Source organism: Schistocerca gregaria, chromosome X (genome assembly GCF_023897955.1).
Source record: "Schistocerca gregaria isolate iqSchGreg1 chromosome X, iqSchGreg1.2, whole genome shotgun sequence".
In the NCBI taxonomy this organism is placed as follows: domain Eukaryota; kingdom Metazoa; phylum Arthropoda; class Insecta; order Orthoptera; family Acrididae; genus Schistocerca; species Schistocerca gregaria.
Window position 1 is genome coordinate 478,361,016 of NC_064931.1, and position 23,951 is coordinate 478,384,966.

The following is a 23,951-nucleotide window of genomic DNA, read 5'->3' on the forward strand; positions in this document are numbered from 1 at the left end:
CGCAATCCAGTCAGAGTAACTTTGTCGATCTACAAACTGTTATTAAAAAAAGAAGTGAGCGTAAGATCCCGAGAGACTTCTCACATAATAGTTGATACAGTACAGGTATAACTACGACAAAGAATTTTTCATTATTGCTATCAGTACCAGAGTTTAGCGGTAAACCTGAAGAATACGTGAAAGTATTTTTTTCGTAAACTTGAAGGTGCCGCCCTGTTAGGATCATGGACAGATTCCGATAAGCTAGTGGTTGCCAAATTAAGAATTCAGGGAGCGGCACGAGATTTCAATAGCGCGGAGCCTACTTGCGTGAAAACAGAAGATTACAACGAGTTTAGAACGATTGTTGTTCAGAGATTTAAACGTAAAAATGCGATCAGATTTTACAGAGAGCAGCTTTACAGTTTGCGAATGCGACGAGACGAATCTAGCGAGCAGTTTGCCGACAGAATTCGAAACATCAAAGCTCAAATGTACGAATTAGTAGAAGATGAAAATGAAAATCGCATTCAGTTGTTCGAAGCCGACCAGAGAGCCTTGGACACATTCATTCATGGGTTGCACGGAGAGGAAGTAAGCAAAGCTGTTAGATTGGCGAGATGTAAAACGTTTCAGGAAGGAGTAGAATCAGCTATTGGTTTCGTTGAAGCACTAAGACGACCGAATGAGATGCAGAAACAAGAACGCAGAGTTTTCAACACAATAGTACAATGCTACAGATGCAATAAGCTGGGTCACAAGCGTATGGATTGTAAAGAGAATCGTATCTGCTATCATTCGGGAGGACGGCGGTTCAATCCCGTCTCCGGCCATCCTGATTTAGGTTTTCCGTGATTTCCCTAAATCGCTTCAGGCAAATGCCGGGATGGTTCCTTTGAAAGGGCACGGCCGATTTCCTTCCCCATCCTTCCCTCACCCGAGCTTGCGCTCCGTCTCCAATGACCTCGTTGTCGACGGGACGTAAACACTAATCTCCTCCTTATCTGCTATCATTGCGGGATGCAGGGTCATGTGTCGAGAGATTGTCGCAACAATAAGAAAGGTAATGCGAACAACAGACAATCTGCCAGATCTTTAAACGGGTACAGGTACGTACGGGCCACCACTCCGTCTGCCCCTTGCCAGAGGCAGTGATTCCTGATAATTCCAAAGAAAATCAGACCGAAAATGAGTTCGTGATAGTTGCTGTATGTCGTGGGAGAAACAACAAACTACTTATTGACACAGGAGCACAGACCTCATTAGTGTGATATTGCATAGATAAACGGGATAAATTGAAACCGCCGCTATTAGAAGTGAGAGGATTGAACGGAGGAAAGCTACGTAACTTTGGAGAAGTTGATGTAAAATTAATTCTTGGCCAAGGCCAAGATGAAAGTGAAAATAAAGATAAATACACAGCATGGGTGCAAGTAGTTTCAAATAACGTAATGCGTTACGACGCTGTTCTTGAATTTGATTTCTTGTCCGCTAACGAGGCAGACATATTTGTCGCAGAAAGAAAGATCAGACTAGGCCGTAGTAACTACAACCTTGGAAATCATTCTTCAGATCGTACTCAAAGGAGCAGCAATACTGACGTCGTGGGAATGGACCGCCCAAACGATGCATCAGTTCAAACCGTCTGAGTCGATGTTCAAATTGATCAGCCTCAGCAAATTCCCATCGGAGCAGGAAAGACAATCTAAATTGAAGTTAAGTCACCCCGATGCAAGGAAGGAACTTTGTTATTAATTTAGCGATCCGAGAAAACTGAGTTATTGGATACAATGTATTGTTATGTTGCTAGAAGTATAGGTGTCGCTACAATGGTGAGACAGAATGTCACAAAAGTTCCGGTTACAATAACGAATATGAGCAATGAGGATGTTGTTTTGCCACGAGGAACGAAAGTCTTCTTGATGCAATAATTTACCACCAGCCGTATGTATTATAGAAATTTATTTTATTTTATGAACTTCTATGTGCTACCAGTTTTGGCATTACATTGATGCCATCTTCAGCCCCCACTCGTCATAGCCGTAAAATCGCTATACACGGAAGTAGCCATATAACTGGATCCGTGAATGAAATCGTCCTGCAACAGCTCCTGGTGGCCAGGCGACTCAGACTCAGTGTTAAGTAAAAGTGACCTAATCCAGATTCCAGATGAGGTAACAAATGGTTCAGTTATAAACATAGATTTTTGTAACACTACCGCAAAATTACAAAGAGGAGACGAAGTTAATAATGAACTGAAGCGCAAGATTTGGAAGAAGACAGAACATTTGACAGTTGATGAACAGAAGATTTTAGTGCCTGTTTACTTGGAGTATGCAGATTTATTCCGAGAACGTGTAAATTTACCAGTCACTCATTTGGTTCAGCATCGTATTCATATAGGGAATGCAGCCCCAATCACACAGAAACCTTAACGAATACCATTCAGTCAAAGAGAGTTGGTAGAAGACATGGTTAAAGAACAATTAGAAGCCAGAATTATAAAACCAAGAGATCCTCAGGCCCACCGTGGTGTTCGCCTGTTGTAATTGTAAAGAAGAAATCAACTTCTGGAGAACCACAGTTCCGTTTTTGTGTTGACTACCGATCTGTGAACGTTGTGACCACACCCGCCATTTACCCATTACCAAATTTAGTGGAAACCTTGGCTTACTTGGGCAGATGTCGATGTTTTCAGTATGTGGTTTAACAAGTGGTTATCACCAGTTAACAGTGCATCCAGATGATCAAGGAAAAACTTCATTTGTAACAGCAACAGGAGTATACAAGTATCTTCATATGCCATTTGGACTTCGTAATGCTCCAGCTACATTTCTACGCCTGATGGATTCAGTTTTACGAGGGCTCACCCCATCACAAGCACTTGTTTACCTTGATAATGTAATAATTTTTGTGGAAAACATGAAACAACATACTGAGAGGCTACAAGCTGTTTTTGAGCGTATAAGAAGCGCAAACCTGTCTTTATCAACAGATAAATGTCATTTTACACAAAGTAAAGTTAACTATCTTGATCATGTTATAACTAGAGAAGGTGTTCCACATGATCCAAAATTAACTGAAGATGTAAATAATTTCCCTGAACCACAGAATTTGAAAGAACTACAATCATTCTTGGGAATTTCAAATTTCTACAGACGATTTATAGCCGGTTATGCGGATATAGCACGTCCAATTACACAGCTATTGAAGAAAACAGCCACATTTAATTGGTCAACAGAATGCAAAAAGGCAATGGAAGAACTTAAAACTGCTCTAACCACAGTCCCAGTGTTAACATATCCGGATTTCAGTAAGCCTTTTATTCTTTCAACGGATGCATCCAGTTTTGCCATAGGTGCAATCTTGTCTCAAGAAGTTGATGCTCATGAGTATCCAATCTCATTTGCTTCAAGACAATTAAACAAAGCAGAATGTAATTATACTACTACGGAGAAGGAGCTTTGTGCTTTGGTTTTTGGTATAACTCATAACAGATGTTTCTTAACAGGAAGAGAATTTACAGTTATTACAGATCATGCCACACTTAAATGGTTATTGAGCTTAAAGGATCCAATTTGCAGATTAACAAGATGGGCATTGAGACTGAGTGAGTACTAATTTAAGACCTGGTAAACTACATGTGATTGCTGATGCAATGAGCCGAAAAGTCAATGTTTGTGTTACAATGAGTCGAGAAGAAGAGTTAAAGGAAGTTCAGGAAGAATGTCCACAATGCAAATTATGGGAAAATAATTAACGTTTTGTCGAAATAGATGGATTATTGTGCAAAATCACTAGTAAAGGAAACCGCCTAGTTATTCCAGAAATCATGAAAGAGCAAATCATGAGAGAGCAACACGAGTCTTTATTATCAGGACATTGCGGTAATAAAGCAATAAACATTAAAATAGCTCAAATTTTTTCGTGGCCGAGCCGAAAATCTGACGTTTTCGAGTTTGTTTCACAATGTGATTCCTGTAACAGACGGAATAATGTAGGAAAAAGTAGAGCAGCATTGCAAGAACTGCCAGAGACAAGTGAACCATTTGAACGAGTAGGACTAGATGTCGTAGGGCCGTTGCCTAAGACTGAAAATGGAAACAAATACGTATTGACAATGCTAGATCATTTCTCTAGATACCTTCTCATGATACCAATACCTGATCAGAGCGCTGATACTATACCTAAAGTTTTTGTAAAAGAATGGATTCTTAAGTTTGGATCACCATTAAGTATAATTAGTGATCAAGGAACGAATTTGATGAGTGAATTACTTAAACAGTCTTGTAAGCTCATGCAAATAACTCAGTTATAGACTACACCAGCACACCCTGAAGGAAATGGAAAAGTCGAGCGGGTCCATAGAACAATTGTTAATATGGTTAGCCATTATGTGAGCAGTAAACACGACAATTGGGATGTCTGTTTACCGTACTTGGTAAGTTGTTACAATGCCAAAATGCACAGCTCAACTGACCTAAATCCATATGAGATCGTCTACGGAAAAAGAATGCATTCACCCTTGGACTTTGCACGATCGACTGCCGAAATCAGCAATGAACACGTAAGGTATTTAGCACGCAAGCGAAAGAAAGCATGGATGGGAGTGAAACAGCGGAATCATCAATCCTTTCTTCAGCAAGCAAGGCAACACGACCGCCAAGCAGCAGTGTCACAGTATCGAGTTGGAGACCTTGTGTATCTGAGAAACGTGATGTTAAAGAAGAGTCAAGTCAAAAAGTTGAAGAAGTTTTGGAGGTGTTGTCGCCAGTCACTCTTAAGGTCCAACTGCCCTTTCGTTCGATTGTCGTTCATGTCAATCGTGTAAAGCCATTTCTGGCTAGATTTCCTGCAGTATCGCAAGGCGACGAGGACCGACCGAGAGGCAGACCTGCTGTTCTCAAACCCAGGAAGTGAGAATTGCGAGGTCGCAGTCCAGACTTCGAGGCCAAGGCATCGCCACGTTCCGAGCGATCCTGTTCCAGACACCCCTACAATCTTCGTAAACATGTGTAGTGTGTGAGAGTGCAATGTGTGTGTTTATTTCAGCCACGTGCTTATGTGAATGTATTGTGAAAAATTAGTACTGAAGCTATTGCACGTGTGCACAAGTGAAACTAAACCTTTTATTCCACAGATTACCACAACAAACTCATTTATTTTATGTTCATTGTTAACTCTAGTATTCAGAACTAATTAACCATGTTCGTTTTTATTCTAATGCTTGCTATGACAGCGTATTCTAATAATGCTGTAGTAATAGTACCACAGAGTACAGGTGTTTTATTTGAACCACGATCAGACATGGTAATTTCAACAAGTAATATAAAACTTGTCCTCAAGTGTAATCTGAGTGAAATCCAAAAGAAGCAAATTGACCTAATTCGTTCTGTTAAGGGTAATGATACAATTTTGGAAATGGGTACATCTTGGTATAACAACTGGATCACAGCCAAAATGCAGGTAGAGACTACATTTGCTAATTGTGAACAAGAGATTTACTGTTTTTCAAAGCTTTTGACATACGAAACTTTAATTAGGCATAAACGTACCTGGTTTGATTTTGGAGGGAGTATCCTTCGTACTGTATTTGGTACTTTAACTAGTCGAGATTTACTGGAAGTTAAAGGCAATATATTAGCTCTTGAACAACAGTCCAGTGCAGATTCAACTAACCTCTCTAATGAAATTATCGTATTAAAGAATATGCAAAGAACCATTACTAACCACACAGTTTTCATTGAACAGATTGTAAAGCAATTTATTTCACGTTTCCACGTAATTCGTAATGAAACGAACGCAGATATCCAAGAACTATTCCAAGGATTAAATGATTCTAGTGCACACTTAAATTTAAACACTCTTTTGTTAAGGATAACTGATAGTTTATCAAATGCTGCGATTGATGCCCTTGACTTAAGAACAGCCATAGAAAGTAGTTCAAATGATTCTTTGAGCAGTGTACTACTACATCCAGAACAATTTTTACTGATAGTACTATCAATTGAACGAAAGCTAGATGCAACATATACTATGATTTACCCTGCTAACGCTTACAATTTATATTCTTATTATAAGTTAACCACCACACACTCCTTAATGATTGTAGATGAATTAACTGTTATTGTTTCTATTCCCATTGCTAGACAAAGAGTAATTTTGAAATGTATAAGATTTATACTTACCCTGTGAAGTGGAGACAGGCAGGTATTCGTGTAAAGTATGTACTGAATGATTATCTACTGATCAGCAAGGATCGAAGATATTTTGTGTACCTAAATGAAACTGATTTGCATCTGTGTAAACATAGTCATAAACTAATTCGCCCTGAATCGGCAGTATTTTTTAGACAGTAGAGTGTACAGTTGTGAGAAAGAATTGTTTATGAATCATCTCCCAAGAGATGATTGTCCAAGAATTTTAACGCATCGTTATCATCCATTTCTTAAACGATGTTCTGAAGGTATAATTTTCTCATTTGACTCCACCCTTGACGTCACATTTACATGTAAAAACAATGATAAACCTGAGATACCCTTTACACTAAATTTGAACAATAGTGGATTAATCTTGAATGCCACACATTGTGATTTATCATCTGAGCTATTTGATATGCCTAGTGTGTTGCTGACTACATTGCATGCAACTGGACATTTGCCATTAACTAGAATGTTATCTGTTTATTACAGTGATTCATACATACTAACATATGGAAAGCATTCGTTCTCAAGTTTTTCTGAAGACAATAATTTAATTAAGGACATCGGGCTGCACGTCACACAGATAAGTGGAATCATGCTTCCAAGTTCTCTACAAATTTAACTCGGTATTGCAGTCACCGGAATAACATCACATACCTTCTAAACCCGTAGAATTTCTTTTCGTTTCCTTCTCCTCTTGTGCGTGCTTCACTTTTTTTCAGGCAGTGTATTTCATGAATAGTAACGATCTTATAACTTTATAACTCTCCTGTGGTGTACTCTTGAAATACTTTTATATTTGACGATTTCACCCCTTCCTTTCTTTTCATCCCTACATTATTTTTTCTATGATATTTGTACCGCATGTCGTTTATGGACAGTGTGATTACTGCGTTATGCGTTCTTTTATATATATTCTCTGGGGATTGAGGGCCACTGGGTTGCAACAAAAGATTCTCAGTTCTTGCGTTGATTTTCGGAGGCTGATAGTACAATCACTATATTCTTGTAATCTTTGGATATACCGGGTGATCAAAAAGTCAGTATAAATTTGGAAACTGAATAAATCACGAAATAATGTAGATAGAGAGGTACAAATTGACACACATGCTTGGAATGACATGGGGTTTTATTAGAACCAAAAAAAATACAAAAGTTCAAAAAATTTCCGACAGATGGCGCTTCATCTGATCAGAATAGTAATAATTAGCATAACAAAGTAAGACAAAGCAAAGATGATGTTCTTGACAGGAAATGCTCAATATGTCCACCATAATTCCTCAACAATAGATGTAGTCGAGGAATAATGTTGTGAACAGCACTGTAAAGCATGCCCGGAGTTATGGTGAGGCATTGGCGTCAGATGTTGTCTTTCAGCATCCCTAGAGATGTCGGTCGATCACGATACACTTGCGACTTCAGGTCACCCCAAAGCCAATAACTGTACGGACTGAGGTCTGGGGACCTGTGAAGCCAAGCATGACGAAAGTGGCGGCTGAGCACACGATCATCACCAAACGACGCGCGCAAGAGATCTTTCACGCGTCTAGCAATATGGGGTGGAGCGCCATCCTGCATAAACATCGTACGTTCCAGCGGTTGTTTATCAGCCAGGCTGGGGATGATTCGATTTGTAACATATCGGCGTACCTCTCTCACCCGTCACGGAAGCAGTTACCGGTACAAAACCAGAATCACGCATTTCCTCGAAGAAAAAAGGCCCGATAACGGTAGATGTGGTAAATCCAACCCATACCGTGACTTTCTCGTCGTGCAATGGAGTTTCGACGACAGTTCTAGGATTTTCGGTAGCCCAAATTCTGCAGTTGTGGACGTTGACAGCCCCTCGGAGCGTGAAATGAGCTTCGTCGGTCCACAACACGTTACTCAACCAATCATCGTCTTCCGCCATCTTTTGAAACGCCTACACAGCAAATGTCCTCCGCTTCACTAAATCGCCTCGTAACAGTTCACGTTGCCGATGGATTTTGTACGGATAGCATCGGAGGGTTTGCCTCAGTGCCAACCAAACAGTAGAGAATGGAATGCTGGGCCGACGTGCCTCTGCACGAGCGCGTTCTTCCCCGTGCATAGACGAACCCGCTACAGTCTCCATTTCTTCCTGAACTGTCTCTGCAGCATTACGCCTTGTGCTCGGTCGGCCACTACGGGGTCTGTCATCTAAACAACCTGTGGCTTCGAACTTCGAAATCATTCTCGCCACAGCTGCATTTGTCAACGGACCTTTATCCGTTCGAATCCCCTTCCTATGGCGATTGGATCGTAACGCTGAACTAGCACATTCCCCATCCTGATAATACAGCTTAACTAAAAGCGCAATTTCAGGTAAAGCCAACATGCTGCGACTGCTGGCGCATCTGATTCTCTCTCTCATTACAGCTCCTTTTATACATGATTTTCATGCGCAGTCACTGACGTTTTGTTGTCCAGCGCCATCTTTCCGACATTTTGTGAACTTTTTTTTCTAGTAAAACCCCATGTCATTCCAAGCATGTGCGTCAATTTTTACCTCTCTATCTACATTATTCCGTGGTTTATTAAGTTTTCAAATTTATACGGACTTTTTGATCACCCGGTATTTAGGTTCACTGACTTTATTGACGCAATATACATATATTTTTGGTTTTCCACTCTTGTGACAGTTTCGCCGCACAGTACTTCGACAACTGCACTAGTCACCTCTGTCGGATGCTGCGAACGGTGATCTTAGAAATGCTCGCAGCATTACAGCAAATATACTTCTCTTGCTAACATGTTTTTGATAGATAATTAGTAGTTTTGTCTTCTTGCGAGATCAAATTGCGTTGGCTGTCACTTTGCAAACGATAACGGGACACATGCGCGAATAGAACTGTTCCCAACTGATGTGCCAGGTGAGGTGCAAATAGTCCTTCCTGTGATGAGTAGTGAACGATAAATACATGTTACCTTGCCTCTTATACATGAAGCTCTCTGCTCACGAGACTGCACGATATTATCCTAATGCTTCCAATATATAACTGCACATATCGACCGACGGCGCGTCTCTTATCGTTTGGCCACCCTTGACTGAATCTTCTGAATGCTGAACCAGCAACATTTTTGCCATCTGCATATTTCGGTGTGAATAGTACTTGCCTCCTTATTGTCAGAGGTAGCTTAACGCAGTTCGTCAAACAAATAATGCCTCGGTGTCATTACACCAATACGATTATCCTACGTGCCTTCTTCTACTTCTCTGCGTATCAAAGTATCAACTGCCCTCGTACTCTCAAGCACAAAGATAAATGCTTTCTGTGTGCAAATGGCGCTAACTGATTGCAGCGCTGCTGTACAGGTGTTATCATTTGCTTAAATTCTGCACCTCCTATTTTATGAATATTAACGTAGAATAATAGTGAACGAACCTATGTATAAATTCTGCTGCCTGCCTTTGTTATTGTATCAAGAAATTAACGCAGATTGACAGTAAATATAATTATACAGGGTGTTACAAAAAGGTACGGCCAAACTTTCAGGAAACATTCCTCACAGACAAATAAAGAAGTGATGTTATGTGGACATGTGTCCGGAAATGCTTAATTTCCATGTTAGAGCTCATTTTAGTTTTGTCAGTATGTACTGTACTTCCTCGATGCACCGCCAGTTGGCCCAATTGAAGGAAGGTAATGTTGACTTCGGTGCTTCTGTTGAAATGCTACTCATTGCTCTACAGTACTAGCATCAAGCACATCAGTACGCAGCATCAACAGGTTAGTGTTCATCACGAACGGGGTTTTGCAGTCAGTGCAATGTTTACAAATGCGGAGTTGGCAGATGCCCATTTGATGTACGGATTAGCACGGGGCAATAGCCGTGGCGCAATACGTTTGTATCGAGACAGATTTCCAGAACGAAGGTGTCCCGACAGGAAGACGTTCGAAGCAATTCATCGGCGTCTTAGAGAGCACGGAACATTCCAGCCTATGACTCGCGACTGGGGAAGACCTAGAACGACGAGGACACCTGCAATGGACGAGGCAATTCTTCGTGCAGTTGACGATAACCCTAATGTCAGCGTCAGAGAAGTTGCTGCTGCACAAGGTAGCGTTGACCACGTCACTGTATGGATAGTGCTACGGGAGAACCAGTCGTTTCAGTACCATGTACAGCGTGTGCAGGCACTATCAGCAGCTGATTGGCCTCCACGGGTACACTTCTGCGAATGGTTCATCCAATAATGTGTCAATACTCATTTCAGTGCAAATGTTCTCTTTACGGATGAGGCTTCATTCCAACGTGATAAAATTGTAAATTTTCACAATCAACACGTGTGGGCTGACGAGAATCCGCACGCAATTGTGCAATCACGTCATCCACACAGATTTTCTGTGAACGTTTGGGCAGGCATTGTTGGTGATGTCTTGATTGGGCCCCATGTTCGTCCACCTAAGCTCAATGGAGAACGTTTTCACGATTTCATACGGGATAGTCTACCTTTGCTGCTAGAACATGTGCCTTTACAAGTACGACACAACATGTGGTTCATGCACGATGGAGCTCCTGCACATTTCAGTCGAAGTGTTCGTACGCTTCTCGACAACAGATTCGGTGACCGATGGATTGGTAGAGGCGGACCAATTCCATGGCCTTCACGCTCTCCTGACCTCAACCCTCTTGACTTTCATTTATGGAGGCATTTGAAAGCTCTTGTTTACGCAACCCCGGTACCAAATGTAGAGACTCTTCGTGCTCGTATTGTGGACGGCTGTGATACAATACGCCATCCTCCAGGGCTGCATCAACGCATCAGGGATTCCATCCGGCGGAGGGTGGATGCATGCATCCTCGCTAACGGAGGACATTTTGAATATTTCCTCTAACAAAGTGTTTGAAGTCACGCTGGTACGTTTTGTTTCTGTGTGTTTCCATTCCATGATTAATGTGATTTGAAGAGAAATAATAAAATGAGCTCTAACATGGAAAGTAAGCGTTTCTGGACACATGTCCACATAACATATTTTCTTTCTATGTGTGTGAGGAATGTTTCCTGAAAGTTTGGCCGTACCTTTTTGTAACACCCTGTATATTAATTGTACATTTCCTATTGATTGAACGTAAGTATTTGTTGTCCTGTTCCTTTGTTCTTGTTAATTACAAATAAGATAACGTTATTTCAATCTTCATCATTTTGATGTGCAGCTCCTTGTATTGGCCGTGTTTGCAGTTAAAAAATATTTTGGATTTGAGGTCCGCCAGTTATGCAAAACACCGTTTTTCTTTAACACCCAAACATGTTTCGGCACCACTGTGCCATCATCAGTGGGTTTCCTTTTTATTTTGCACTGTAATATGAACATTTATGTTAGAAGTTTGTAAGGTTATGTTAATATTTAGTAGAAACAATCGATCGCTTTTTTGTATATACCTTTACATTTGATGAATGTGAAATTTACAGATCCCTTTTATGTTGTAACTTGTCATCTGTAACCAAACAATGTTGTTTAGTTCTAAACAACATTGTTTGGTTACAGATGACAAGTTACAACATAAAAGGGATCTGTAAATTTCACATTCATCAAATGTAAAGGTATATACAAAAAAGCGATCGATTGTTTCTACTAAATATTAACATAACCTTACAAACTTCTAACATAAATGTTCATATTACAGTGCAAAATAAAAAGGAAACCCACTGATGATGGCACAGTGGTGCCGAAACATGTTTGGGTGTTAAAGAAAAACGGTGTTTTGCATAACTGGCGGACCTCAAATCCAAAATATTTTTTTGTTATTTCAATCATAGCCCATAAACCCATTATGCTTATTGAGAAATAAATAAAAGTTTCAACCGTTTAGTGACTGACCTAGAAACTGAACTGTTGAAAATGTAACTGTTGGGGAAGGGAAGTGGGCCCATTGATAGTATTATATTTACCATTATCATCATAATTTAGCTAACAGTGTTACTACTGCTTCAATGAAAAGCTTAAACAGTTCACTCCATACTCAAGGCCCCATGTATTTATTACCTTCCCAACTGAGCTATAATTCCCACATCATAATGAATTACGTATGAGGCTGGAAGTGACCTGAGAGATCATATAGAAGGCTCCGGAATCTAGGAGTGAAACAAGTAGGAAAAGATATATAGAAGGACACAAGCCCACTGTGGCTGCAGTGGTGTTTTAACTTTGTCCATTTGGCATACTTTGAATTGCTCGTCATTTTAAGGGTTTCGTACCCCAACTGGCAAAAACGGAACCCCTATAGAATCCGCCTGTCTCTTTATCCGTCTGTTAAGACCTTTATCTGAGGAACGGGTAGAGGTATGTACACCACTGGCCATTAAAATTGCTACACCACGAAGCAGACGTGCTACAGACGCGAAATTTAACCGACAGGAGGAAGATGCTGTGATATGAGAATGATTAGCTTCACAGAGCAGTCACAGAAGGTTGGCGCCACGGGCGACACCTACAACGTGCTGACATGCGAAAAGTTTCCAACCGATTCCTCATACACAAACAGCAGTTGACTGGCGTTGCCTGGTGAAACGTTGTTGTGATGCCTAGTGTAAGGAGGAGAAGAGCGTACCACCACGTTTCGGACTTTGATAAAGGTCGGTTTGTAGCCTATCGCGATTGCGGTGTATCGTATTGTGACATTGCTGCTCGCATTGGTCGAGATCCAATGACTGTTAGCAGAATTTGAAATCGATGGGTTCAGGAGGGTAACACGGAACGCCGTGCTGGATCCCAACGGCCTCGTATCACTAGCAGTCGAGATGAGAAGTATCTTGTCCGCAAGACTGTTAACGGATCGTGCAACCACGTGTCGATCCCTGAGTCAACAGATGGGGACGTTTGCAAGACAACAACCATCTGCACGAACAGTTCGACGACGTTTGCAGCAGCATGGACTATCAGCTCGGAGACCATGGCTGCGGTTACCCTTGACACTGCCTCACAGTCAGGAGCGCCTGCGATGGTGTACTCAACGACGACCCTGGGTGCACGAATGGCAAAACGTCATTTTTTCGGATGAATCCAGGTTCTGTTTACAGCATCATGATGGTCGCATCCGTGTTTGGCGACATCGCGGTGAACGGACATTGGAAGCGTGTGTTGGTCATCGCCATACTGGCGTATCACCCGGCGTGATGGTATGGTTTGCCATTGGTTACACGTCTCGGTCACCTCTTGTTCACATTGACGATAGTTTGAACAGTGGTCGTTACATTTCAGATGTGTTACGACCCGTGGCTCTACCCTTCATTCGAACCCTGCGAAACCCTATATTTCAGCAGGATAATGCACGACCGCATGTTGCAGGTCCTGTACGGGCCTTTCTGGATACAGAAAATGTTCGACTGCTGCCCTGGCCAGCACATTCTCCAGATCTCTCACCAACTGAAAACGTCTGGTCAGTGGTGGCCGAGCAACTGGCTCGTCATAATACGCCAGTCACTACTCTTGATGAACTGTAGTATCGTGTTGAAGCTACATGGGCAGCTGTACCTGTACACGCCATCCAAGCTCTGTTTGACTCATTGCTCAGGCGTATCAAGGCCGTTATTACGGCCAGTGGTGGTTGTTCTGGGTACTGATTTCTCAGGATCTATGCACCCAAATTGCGTGAATATGTAATCACATGTCAGTTCTAGTATAATATATTTGTCCAATGAATACCCGTTTATCACCTGCATTCCTTCTTGGTGTAGCAATTTTAATGGCCAGTAGTGTAGTTGAAATTTAAGTAAAATACTAATGGACTACGGTTCCTTGGCTGGGTAAAGAATTTATGCTTGTTAGTCCATCATATCCAAATATACGCCCATTTATGTCACATATTTTGATACCCACAGACTCACTCCTCAAAACCTATAATGAACAATCTACATACATTATTAAGTTTCTAAGGAACAGTCAGAGCGCGACTCCTACTCACACTTGTCCGGTGGTCTACAGGTATTTGCTCCATGTGCCTGAGCTGGAGAAATTGTGTAGTATTCAAACTTTGATCCAGTACTATAGGATAGCTACAGTTAGACGATCCTTCTGTTGGGTATACAAATGGTCTAGCCCAAGGGGTATCCAAAACACTTGATACTACCTTTCTATCACCAGTAGAACCCGAGGTATTAGCTCCACTGTCGCATGCGTACCGGTTTAGTAGTAGAATTGGTATATTAGCTTCGACTTGGATTTCTCTGAACTTTTCTCTTGTTGAACTCTCTAAATACGTTAAGAGCTTTTCTTCTTTAGCGCTTTCCAGTACCATAAAATCAACTTGGATGGAGGCTCAGGCCTAGAAACAAGAATACTGCTATGTTTGGCCAAACCAAATACCGTTCTGTTATATAGAATGTGGCTTTCCAACGCGTCCCTTCATCCATTTAGAATACCTGCTATTTTCTGCTCTTGTCTCAAATGTATTTAACAGTCTCTCTGATCTTCATTACTGAGTTATTAATTACTAAATGTTCCTCATAAAGTGTTATAGGTAAGTATGATAGCAGAAATACTTTAAGAATCTTCTTTTTGCTAAGTTCGATAGGACGTGTGAAAAACAGTGATGGTCTACCTCTAATACCCAGTGGAAGTGTACATAAAATATACATGAAGTAGAAGTATACATAAAGCCCGATGTGTCGTTGAAATTTGTCGATATAAAAGATATATCCGTAGTATAACATCGATGTGCGAACTTCGATATTATTTCTGTGAAAGATAGATATTTCAGCTACACTGATATATCATTGTCCTTCTAGTTTCGAAATAGAAACACTTCACCGATCGTCTCTAACCCTGCTTAGGCCGATAATATGTCATCCCAAGAAGCTTGCTCCTTCTTTAAATATTCCCAATCTCTCCCGGTAATCATAGTCAGAATCTCAAACTGACAAACAATACTGAAAACTGTTTGAACGAGGGGTTTATAAGCGACCACTTCCTCAGATTAATTTCAAGTTCTTAGGATTCCTCCGATAAATATCACCGCCACATATGCATTCCCAATTTATTTTTTTCATTGCAAGTTCAAGCACACCTTGTGTACTACACCTATTGCACCAGAAAAAGATGACTCCTTAGTGTCTTGTTTTATTGGAAGACACTTTTTTTCTAATTATTTGTTCGCTACTTGATGTGACAATAAGTGCATCAGTGTAGTTTGAAACTGTTCGCAGAATATTTCGTCGCATGGATGACGATGGCAGTAAGACGCTGAACCTGGAAGAATTTACAGAGGGCATGAATGATACCGGTATGGAGCTGTCAAAAGAAGAGGTCGAAGAACTCTTCAAGCGATTCGACAGGGATGGCAACGGTAGCATCAACATGGACGAGTTCCTTATCGCCATACGGGTGAGTTACCTCAACACCGAAGATACTTCGTACAGCTAACCAACATTTGTAGCATTTCAGCTGAAAAGTAGTCAAAATTGCTTTTATATGAGTACTAGGACTGCTTCACAAGTTATTACCATTAAAAACTCCATACTGAGGAAGCTGTGCATATGTCGAACATTGATGCAGAAAGGCGCATTACGCGGACTAGCACACTACAGTTACCTGTGAAAGACGAGAGCTGCGGAAAAAAGATACAACCCATGGTGATGTTGGACCAGAGAGTAAATGGAAAGCCGATTGTGAACGTTCACGAGCCCACGTCATTTTGGCGAAGGCAAGCATTCCTACCATGAGTGAAACAAAATTTCACTTAATGGAATGATCTAAAGGCACGTTATGGTGGATGTATTAATGTAAATTTTTGAAGCATTACAGCAAATGATTCCATTCCCGGAGCTAAAAGCACAAACTCGTCAATCAAAACAACATATATCGAGTGCACGATTTTCCTTGAGGCCAGAGACAGAGAGAGAGAGAGAGACTTTTGCTTAGGACCTTTTATAAGAAGCATTGCCGACGATCACGTTTCGGACTCGATCCTCATTGATACTGCTTTTGTTTTCACATTTTTGGCAGCAAGTTTCACTTCATCAGTGTTCATTTAATTTTATGCGAATCATGAAACTCATAAACTGTTCTTTTACAATCTTATTATCATTTGTGAGCTATCAACACCGCTGCGTGTAATTGTGTTATAGAGTCAGCTGTGACGAGTGTCAATAAGAGCTATGTTTACATAGTTGTGGATGTTCATGAAACTGAAACAAAACCCGGTTCTAGCAAATAAGCTGCTCTCCGACGAAATGTTCGAAATGAACGAAGGCTTTAAACTCACGGTACTAAGATGGGTGAAGTATCAACCCAGTTGAAGTCATACTCGGCTCAGTGTAGTTCCGCTATGTTTGCCATTTAACTGAAGATACTGGTGCCAAATCTAGTGGGTAGCGGCTGCATACTGCCCCCTCCCTCCATCTGCCAGTCCAATACCTGCAAAGAAAACATTTTCTCTGTCTGATTTGAACTGATTGTCAGCCGTGTTCAGCACCTCAGCTTTATTACGATTTTGAATCGCGGTCACGTTTACGAACTTAGTACATGTAACGTTTTTCTGATTCGAATATTTTTTTTACTAACTGTAATAATAGAGGGGACGCAACAACAGCAAGCAGGGCTCATGCATTTTGAAGGAGCGTGCTTAGAATACTAGCTGGATTCAGCCCATTTCCCTGTGTACGTAATTTCCGTGAATCATTTAAGTGATTGTGCAGTAGAGTCTGTAACCGTAAAGACCTTATTGTCAACAGGCATAAAATATTAATCTACAGGGTCTATTGCATTATTCTGAGGTACGTAGTTGCGTTACACAATTTTGTACCGTGCTGCATTTGCAACATGGCCTTTGTTTGATACTGCGACTTTGCCTTCATATTGATATCTAGGTAAATGGGCCATGCACGGTTCTGCTCTTAAACGATGGCTCAATAAAGTCGTAGGGTCGTACACATTTGCTTTCATGCCTTGCAACCAAACACGCGGCAAATAACATGTACCTGTGATCCTGCTGTCAAATAATCCATACATTGGTTAGACTTGCAAATTATTAAATAGTCAGAAATATAAAATAAAAGAAAAATGAATAATGAATAAAAAGGTTTTATTCTAACATCTGGAATTGATGCAGACGACTCAAAGAATTATGCTGAATGATTTTTATCCAAGTAAGTAATCTCAAATGAACGGGAAGTGGTCCTGCAATTAAGTCACACTCAGACCACTTATAATAATTATAAATAATAGTTCGTTCATAAATAAATAAGTCAGGATTTTCGCTCGCGCATGTCCGCTCATATTAAATGACAGTACAATGTTGTTAAATATTGGTTAAACAATTAAGTAGTCCTGCTTGATAGAAGCATCTTTTGAAACTCTTGTGGTATCAGGTAAAACATGCGATTGACCTCTTTTAAATAACAGTGGTTTTTAATATCAATTAAAATCATGATTTAAATAAAGTTACTTCCAAAAATAATAAAATACTCATAAAATAACTACACTAGAATGACAAGGTATGAGATATACATGCTGCATTCAGTTGGTGTGGTGGTGTGGAGAATATGATGTTCCGGAAGACATTGGCATAATGAAAAAAGTATACAAACACAACAAATCAATAAAGAAAATAAAAACAGATGAGGAGCTTTCAGGGATGATGTTCTGGAATTTTCCATCTCTGGCCACAGAGTGACTGCCTTTGTTCCTGAGCTCACCTCGAGAGACTGATCGGCATCTTCGCCGTGCCGACTCGCACCCAGCCAAGGAAGCAAGTTCACGTCTCCTCAATACCACCCCTAGACGGCAGAACAGCTAGCCTAAATACGTGTAACGTTACAATATTTACATATGTTTAACATCAAGATGTACAGTGAGAGTTGGCAATGTTTGAGGGACTTTATAGAGAGACCCTCCTTCTGTCACATATTTGAAACAATTCAGCCTGTTTCACTGTCAGAAACTCCCATACAAGTATTGAATATTGTCACTGATGAAATAAAAATTTGTTATCTGTGAATATCCGTTATTTATCAGATCTTGGGTAGTTTGCAGGTTCTGTTAGTTAGAATAACACAACTGCTATATGTCAACTAACAAAACAGCTATAGCTATACATTCACTCAGAGCATTTAGTCTTGGTAAATATTCAGCGGACGCAAAATTGAAAAGCGATGGATAAAAACCTCCACAAACGTAAATATTCTCGTCGTCTCGGTTCTGGTTGGAAATTATATTAACGTTCATGCCTGGATCGACACATCGGATGAACAATCATCGTTGACAAAGCAGTGACTGAAGCACAAATTGAGATGAATGTGGTAACAAGAGTGTCGGTAAATAACGTTGGGAATCGCGTGCTGGAAACTGTACTATACAAAAGGAAAACGCTCGCCATGCCTCCTTTCACACCGAGCAGATCGATTATTATTTCCGAGAGACAATCATCACTCTTTCCAAATTAACAATGTAAGTGTAGACGAGATGTGGCTTGAATTCAAAGAAATAGTAGCGGCAGCAATTGAGAGATTTATGAGAAATAAATTAATAAACGGCGGAGCTGATCCTCCTTGGTACACAAAACGGATCAGAAACATGCCAAATTAAAACGGACCCAAAATCTCCAAGATTCGCGATCTTTTGCAGAAGCTCGAAATTTAGCGCGGACTTCAATACGAAGTGCCTATAACAGTTTCCACGACGAACTTTTGTTTCGAAATATGGCAGAAAACCCAAAGAGATTCTGGTCGTATGTGAAGCAAGCTAGTAGCAAGACACAATCAATGTCTCCTCTGCGCGATATCAATGGGGATACTGTCGATGAAAGTACTGCCAAAGCAGAGTTACTAAAACAGTCGTCCGAAAATTCCTTCACCAAAGAAGACCAAGAAAATATTCCAGAATTCGACTCAAGAACATGATTACTGTAGAAGTAGATATCCTCGGAGTGGCGAAGCAACTTAAATCACTTAATAAAAGCAAGCCTTCCTCTCCAGGTTGTACAACTGTTAGGTATCTTTCAGAGTATGCTGATACAATAGCTCCATACTTAACGATTATATACAACGGTTTGCTCGAAGTAAGATCCGTACCCAACGACTGGAAAGGTCACACCAATATTCAAGAAATTCAGTAGGAGTAGTCCACTAAATTAAAGGCCCATATAATTAACGTCGATAAGCAGCAGGATTTTGGAACATATATTGTGTTCGAACATTATGAATTACCTCGAAAAAAAACGGTCTATTGACACGGTCAGTACGGATTTAAAAAACATCGTATGAATGGTGCAAATTTGTGTTTAGCAATGAGACCATATTCTGCCTTGGCATCTGCGATACTAGCTTTTGATAGCAGTATAAACGAGGAGACGCACAGGACAAATTCTAGACAACATAGTGTATTAGTTTAAAACACTGTGAAAACTGCAGAACAGCTCCGGAAAGCCTTCGAGTACATTCATTTCCATTCCTATGTTGTCAGTGGCATGTCCGCTTTCAGGATGTCAGTGCCCATGTACTATTATGCTCAAAAGAAATGGAACGACCTGAATTGCGTTCCGCCTGATTTGCATGCAACCCACGTAACTAATTGCTTTGAAGGTCCTCTAATCACTTTTCAATATAGTCATTTGACTATTGAAAATGGATACCATAAGAGACTACTAGAGAACATTGTTCTGTATCACAATCAGTCCAGGCGATGATTAAAACCACGGTAATGCAAATATCAGGAAAAGTATTATTGGAAGTGACACAGTCTTTAACGCTTACAAACTCAAATTTATTACAATGAATAACATATCAAAAAGCAACTGTTAACTAACCACGAAGGATCTTAAATATTCTTTCATTCACAAATGACGAAGTGCGCAATTTTTTTTAAGTTTGAAACGACTTGTAAAGTTTTGTGTTGGATGGGGATTGGAAACCAGCACCTAATCAGTTGTTAGCTAAGCACAATGAAATACTGGATATGGAAATTTTTCACGAAATGCGAGATGATTGAAGCTGGAATCACGAGACTGAGAAGTTTACCCTTACCGATATTCGAACCCGGCATCTATCGCTGTTGTTTTCTAGCTACGAGTAGACATTAAATAACGGTATTTTAACAGAAGCGAGATGTTCGTAAGTTTGAACTGGCAATAACAGGACGAAAGGTTGTCTGCTGACTGGGGGACGAATCCTCACACATCATCGTTGCTGACTACACACGAAGAGACGTTAACTATCGAATTCTTTTTCACTAGTATCTAGGAGTGGCAGTTTGAGCCTGAAATGATATAAAAGTTTTATGTTTGACTGGAGTTGAAAAGAGCCCAAACTTTACTGTTAGCAATATGCGGAGACATGTTTGTCTTGTACTTGGTGAGAATGCTACAGCTCGAAGTGATATGACGAAGATTTTTGTGCCAGACTAAGATTTGAACCCAAACATGCGTCTTATGTGGTGACCTTGAGGAGGTTTGCATATAGGGGAAACAGCTAAATGACGGAACTGTACGGTCCCGAAGGGGTTAAATCCCATGAAAGAGGAGATATGAGTTCGAATCACAGTCAAGTACCAATATTTTCAATCAAAAATAAGTGTCCTGTTATATTACATAAAGAATGGTTCATTAATGAAATAAAACTTCTGGTGTAAGAAAACATGCCGATGACAGAGATTCTGCTTACCGCGATGTCCGCCTCTGGCATGTCATTACCCAACTTGCTCCGACTTTCCTCTACTCGGTAGCCGAAGAACATCCTCTTTAATGCGGACTTGGAACCATGATGCAACCCTGCTTTGTTCAACTAACATTACCAGAGTTGAAGTGGGGCTGCTTGAGCCTGTTAGAAATGGTTGCCTGAGGTGTGGTCGAACGCAGACTTTAAACACATGGAGACAAAATCATTGCCACAGGCCACCGGACTACATTCATGGCTGCCTCGTGATTTTGTCGTAACGAAGGATACTCCATATTTGATGAGAATTCTGACTTCCTGAAGGTGATTACAGTCTGTTCAAAACATTCGTTTCCTTTTTCGTCTCTATAGCCATTCACTACCTGCCCTGTCTACCGAAACGAAGTGAATGGCGCAATGATTAGCGCACCTGATTCAAGTTTGGGAGGACGATGACTCAAATCCGCATCTGACCATTCACATTTAGATTTTCTGTGATTTATCTAAATATCTCCACGCAAATGTCAGGATGGTTCCTTTGAAAGGGCACGGCCGAATTCCAGGTTCAAAATTATCCTGCTAAATTCACTTGTTATTGCCAATAAATATCCTACATGATTCTTATTTGGGGTGTAATATTGTGTCATCAAATTTATGATTTAGTTCCAGGAATGTCTTTCCACACAGAATCTACAAATAGAGTCATATTTTACTGGGAGTATGATCTGTGTTATCATTTACTATGGGATTGAGAGCATACGGCACGTAGTACTGGTTTGCTAGCTTAGTGGTAATACCTCCACTTTGTGGAGAGGAAAATGTGTTAGTTATTGTTGTAACCCAAATGGAGATAAAGATTAAATGTTGGCTTCTGTCTCTCCTCTTACCGAATTACAAGCTTCCAGATCGAAAATAAGTAGGTAAATCTTAAGTTCTTCATCTTAATTCTTCTCGCAACTTCGATTTACTACTCCATTGACCGAAAGCTGAAAAATTCAATAAATTATGACATTGCACAGTTGCCAAAACTTACATTTTTCTGCTTGTACCGATATTATTTTTAGTTTCTTTTTGAATAAACAGTTTGATGAATTTCGTGTGTGGCAGTGCATAATATATAATGGTAACTGCGTTGCCATTCGGGTCTACTATCACAGCCTGATTTACATATTTTAGTGGTTGTCCAGAAATCCTTCTTCGGCAGGTCACGTACCACACGTGGGCAAAGCCCATATGGATGGCAAAAGTGCCTAATATCTTACTAATGGGTAACGTTTTGGGAAGGCTCGTATTACAAAAACACTTTGTTTTATTACATTAGACTTTCGTCGTGAGGTTATCATGGTACGCTGTAATTCATTTTTATTGGAACAGCGTATATTTTGTATAGCACTTTCTTCGGTTTATTAAATATAGCAGGAAAACGTACAGAGAGAAATTAATTATCAACAACATATTGTCTCACATATAAGTATGATGCTCGAACAGTTTTTAGATTCTACGCCTGTAGAAAACTCTCTGGTTCAGAGATAAAGATAACCTCAAAAAAAAAAGTGCGTTTTCATCTGCAAAGATATTTTGTTGAGGTTGATCGATAAGGAGCAAGAAAGGTAAACGTTTCATGGCACAAGATTAGAAGAATAAGTGTGACAGGAATAGATTTCCAATCAAACTCCTGCATAGGTTGTTTTGTGAAGTCAGCGGAGTGCAGAACTTAATTCTCGTACAGTAGCAGCATTTGATTCAATTTCCTTGGTCGGTTTTCTTACATTGCGACCGAAAGGCGTCTCAGTTGTTGGCAACATATGCCAAACGCAGTGGACATACGCTTTGGATGCAGCCCATAAGACAAAGTACATTTTCTTGCCACTAGATGAATAACATTACATTTTGTATAATTACACTTGCATCTGCTTCAGATATGTTTTGGTAGGTCCAACCATTACTTTCTTTTTATGAAATTAACACAGGGTGGTTCAAATCACCGTCTGGTCTTTCTGATTAAGATTCCAGTTATTTCTTCAGATCGAATCAGGCAAATGCTGGATTGTTTCCTTCGAAAGGACACAGCCGATTTCCTTCCCCGTTCTGCTGAATGCTAGCTTCTGCTTCATATATAATGAACTTATCGCCAATGGGATGTTTAACTCTAATCACCCTTCATTTATTTTCTCACATATTGCCCATTGAATACAAGCGTCTCTCGAAAGTTAAATGCTTGCAGTTCATCACATTTACCAATAATCGGGTCGACCATAGTGGTAAACCGTAAAACCGTCCTTCATCAAAGCCCATTAGTCTTCTTGAATGTTGTATATTATCCACGTGAAGAAGATTCTATTTGAAGCTAGAAAAAAAGTGAAATGATCGTGTGGCATTGATGGCCCGGAGGCCCCATCCGGGGAAGTTTGGCCGCCGAGTGCAAGTCTTATTCTAGGTGACGCCACGTTTGACGACTTGCGCATCGGTGATAACAACACTCCGTCCACGAGCGGAGAAAATTTCCAGCCCGGCCGAGAGTCGAATCCGGGCCCGGTGCATGGTAGGCAAACACGTTATCACTCAGATAAGCAGGCGGACTGAAACGGGAAAATCATTTGGCCACAACCCTAGGACCTCAAATAAACAATGATTGATAAATATACTTACAGTAATCTGTGTGAAAACACGCCAAACAAAATCTGTGTGATGTTATGCACCAGTCTACTTCAGGAGAATGTTGCCTACTGTGGTAGTTTACAACTTCAGTACCTATCACGAGATATGTGCAATGTTCAATAGTCACAACTTTTTTATATGGACGAAATGCAGCTTACAAAGTAAAGATTATTTCAGCTTTCCGTTTACACTGTGCCATATTTACCACAAGACCACTAAAACGTTCAGCACCACAGCAGCGGTAATGGAAAGCAACTCTTCCTGCAGAAATTCCCGCGTCCTAGCGTGCTGTCATTTCACTTAAATGTCCATTATGTGATTCTATTTCAGTAAGTGCAAAATGAAGTCGAAAGTATGCATTGGGTAATCAAGGCAGCTGGGAAATGGCGATGCAGACGAACAACTAAAAGAATGTTTTGAACACGTTGTAATCCAGAATTTTCATTCAGAGTGGAGCAACCTTCGTTACTAAAAAATTATCAGCCAGTTTGATGGTCTAT

The 23,951-nt window shown here is 40.5% G+C and overlaps 1 protein-coding gene across 2 annotated transcripts in view; it reads left to right on the top strand.

Annotated features, from left to right (window-relative positions):
* LOC126298906 (calcyphosin-like protein) overlaps positions 1-23,951 on the top strand; it is a 328,934-nt gene that overhangs the window by 179,570 nt on the left and 125,413 nt on the right. For both annotated transcript variants that reach the window (XM_049990449.1, XM_049990448.1), the window contains exon 3: positions 15,352-15,529. In XM_049990449.1, coding sequence (XP_049846406.1) covers positions 15,352-15,529 — 178 coding nt within the window. The remainder of the gene's footprint in view (positions 1-15,351; positions 15,530-23,951) is intronic.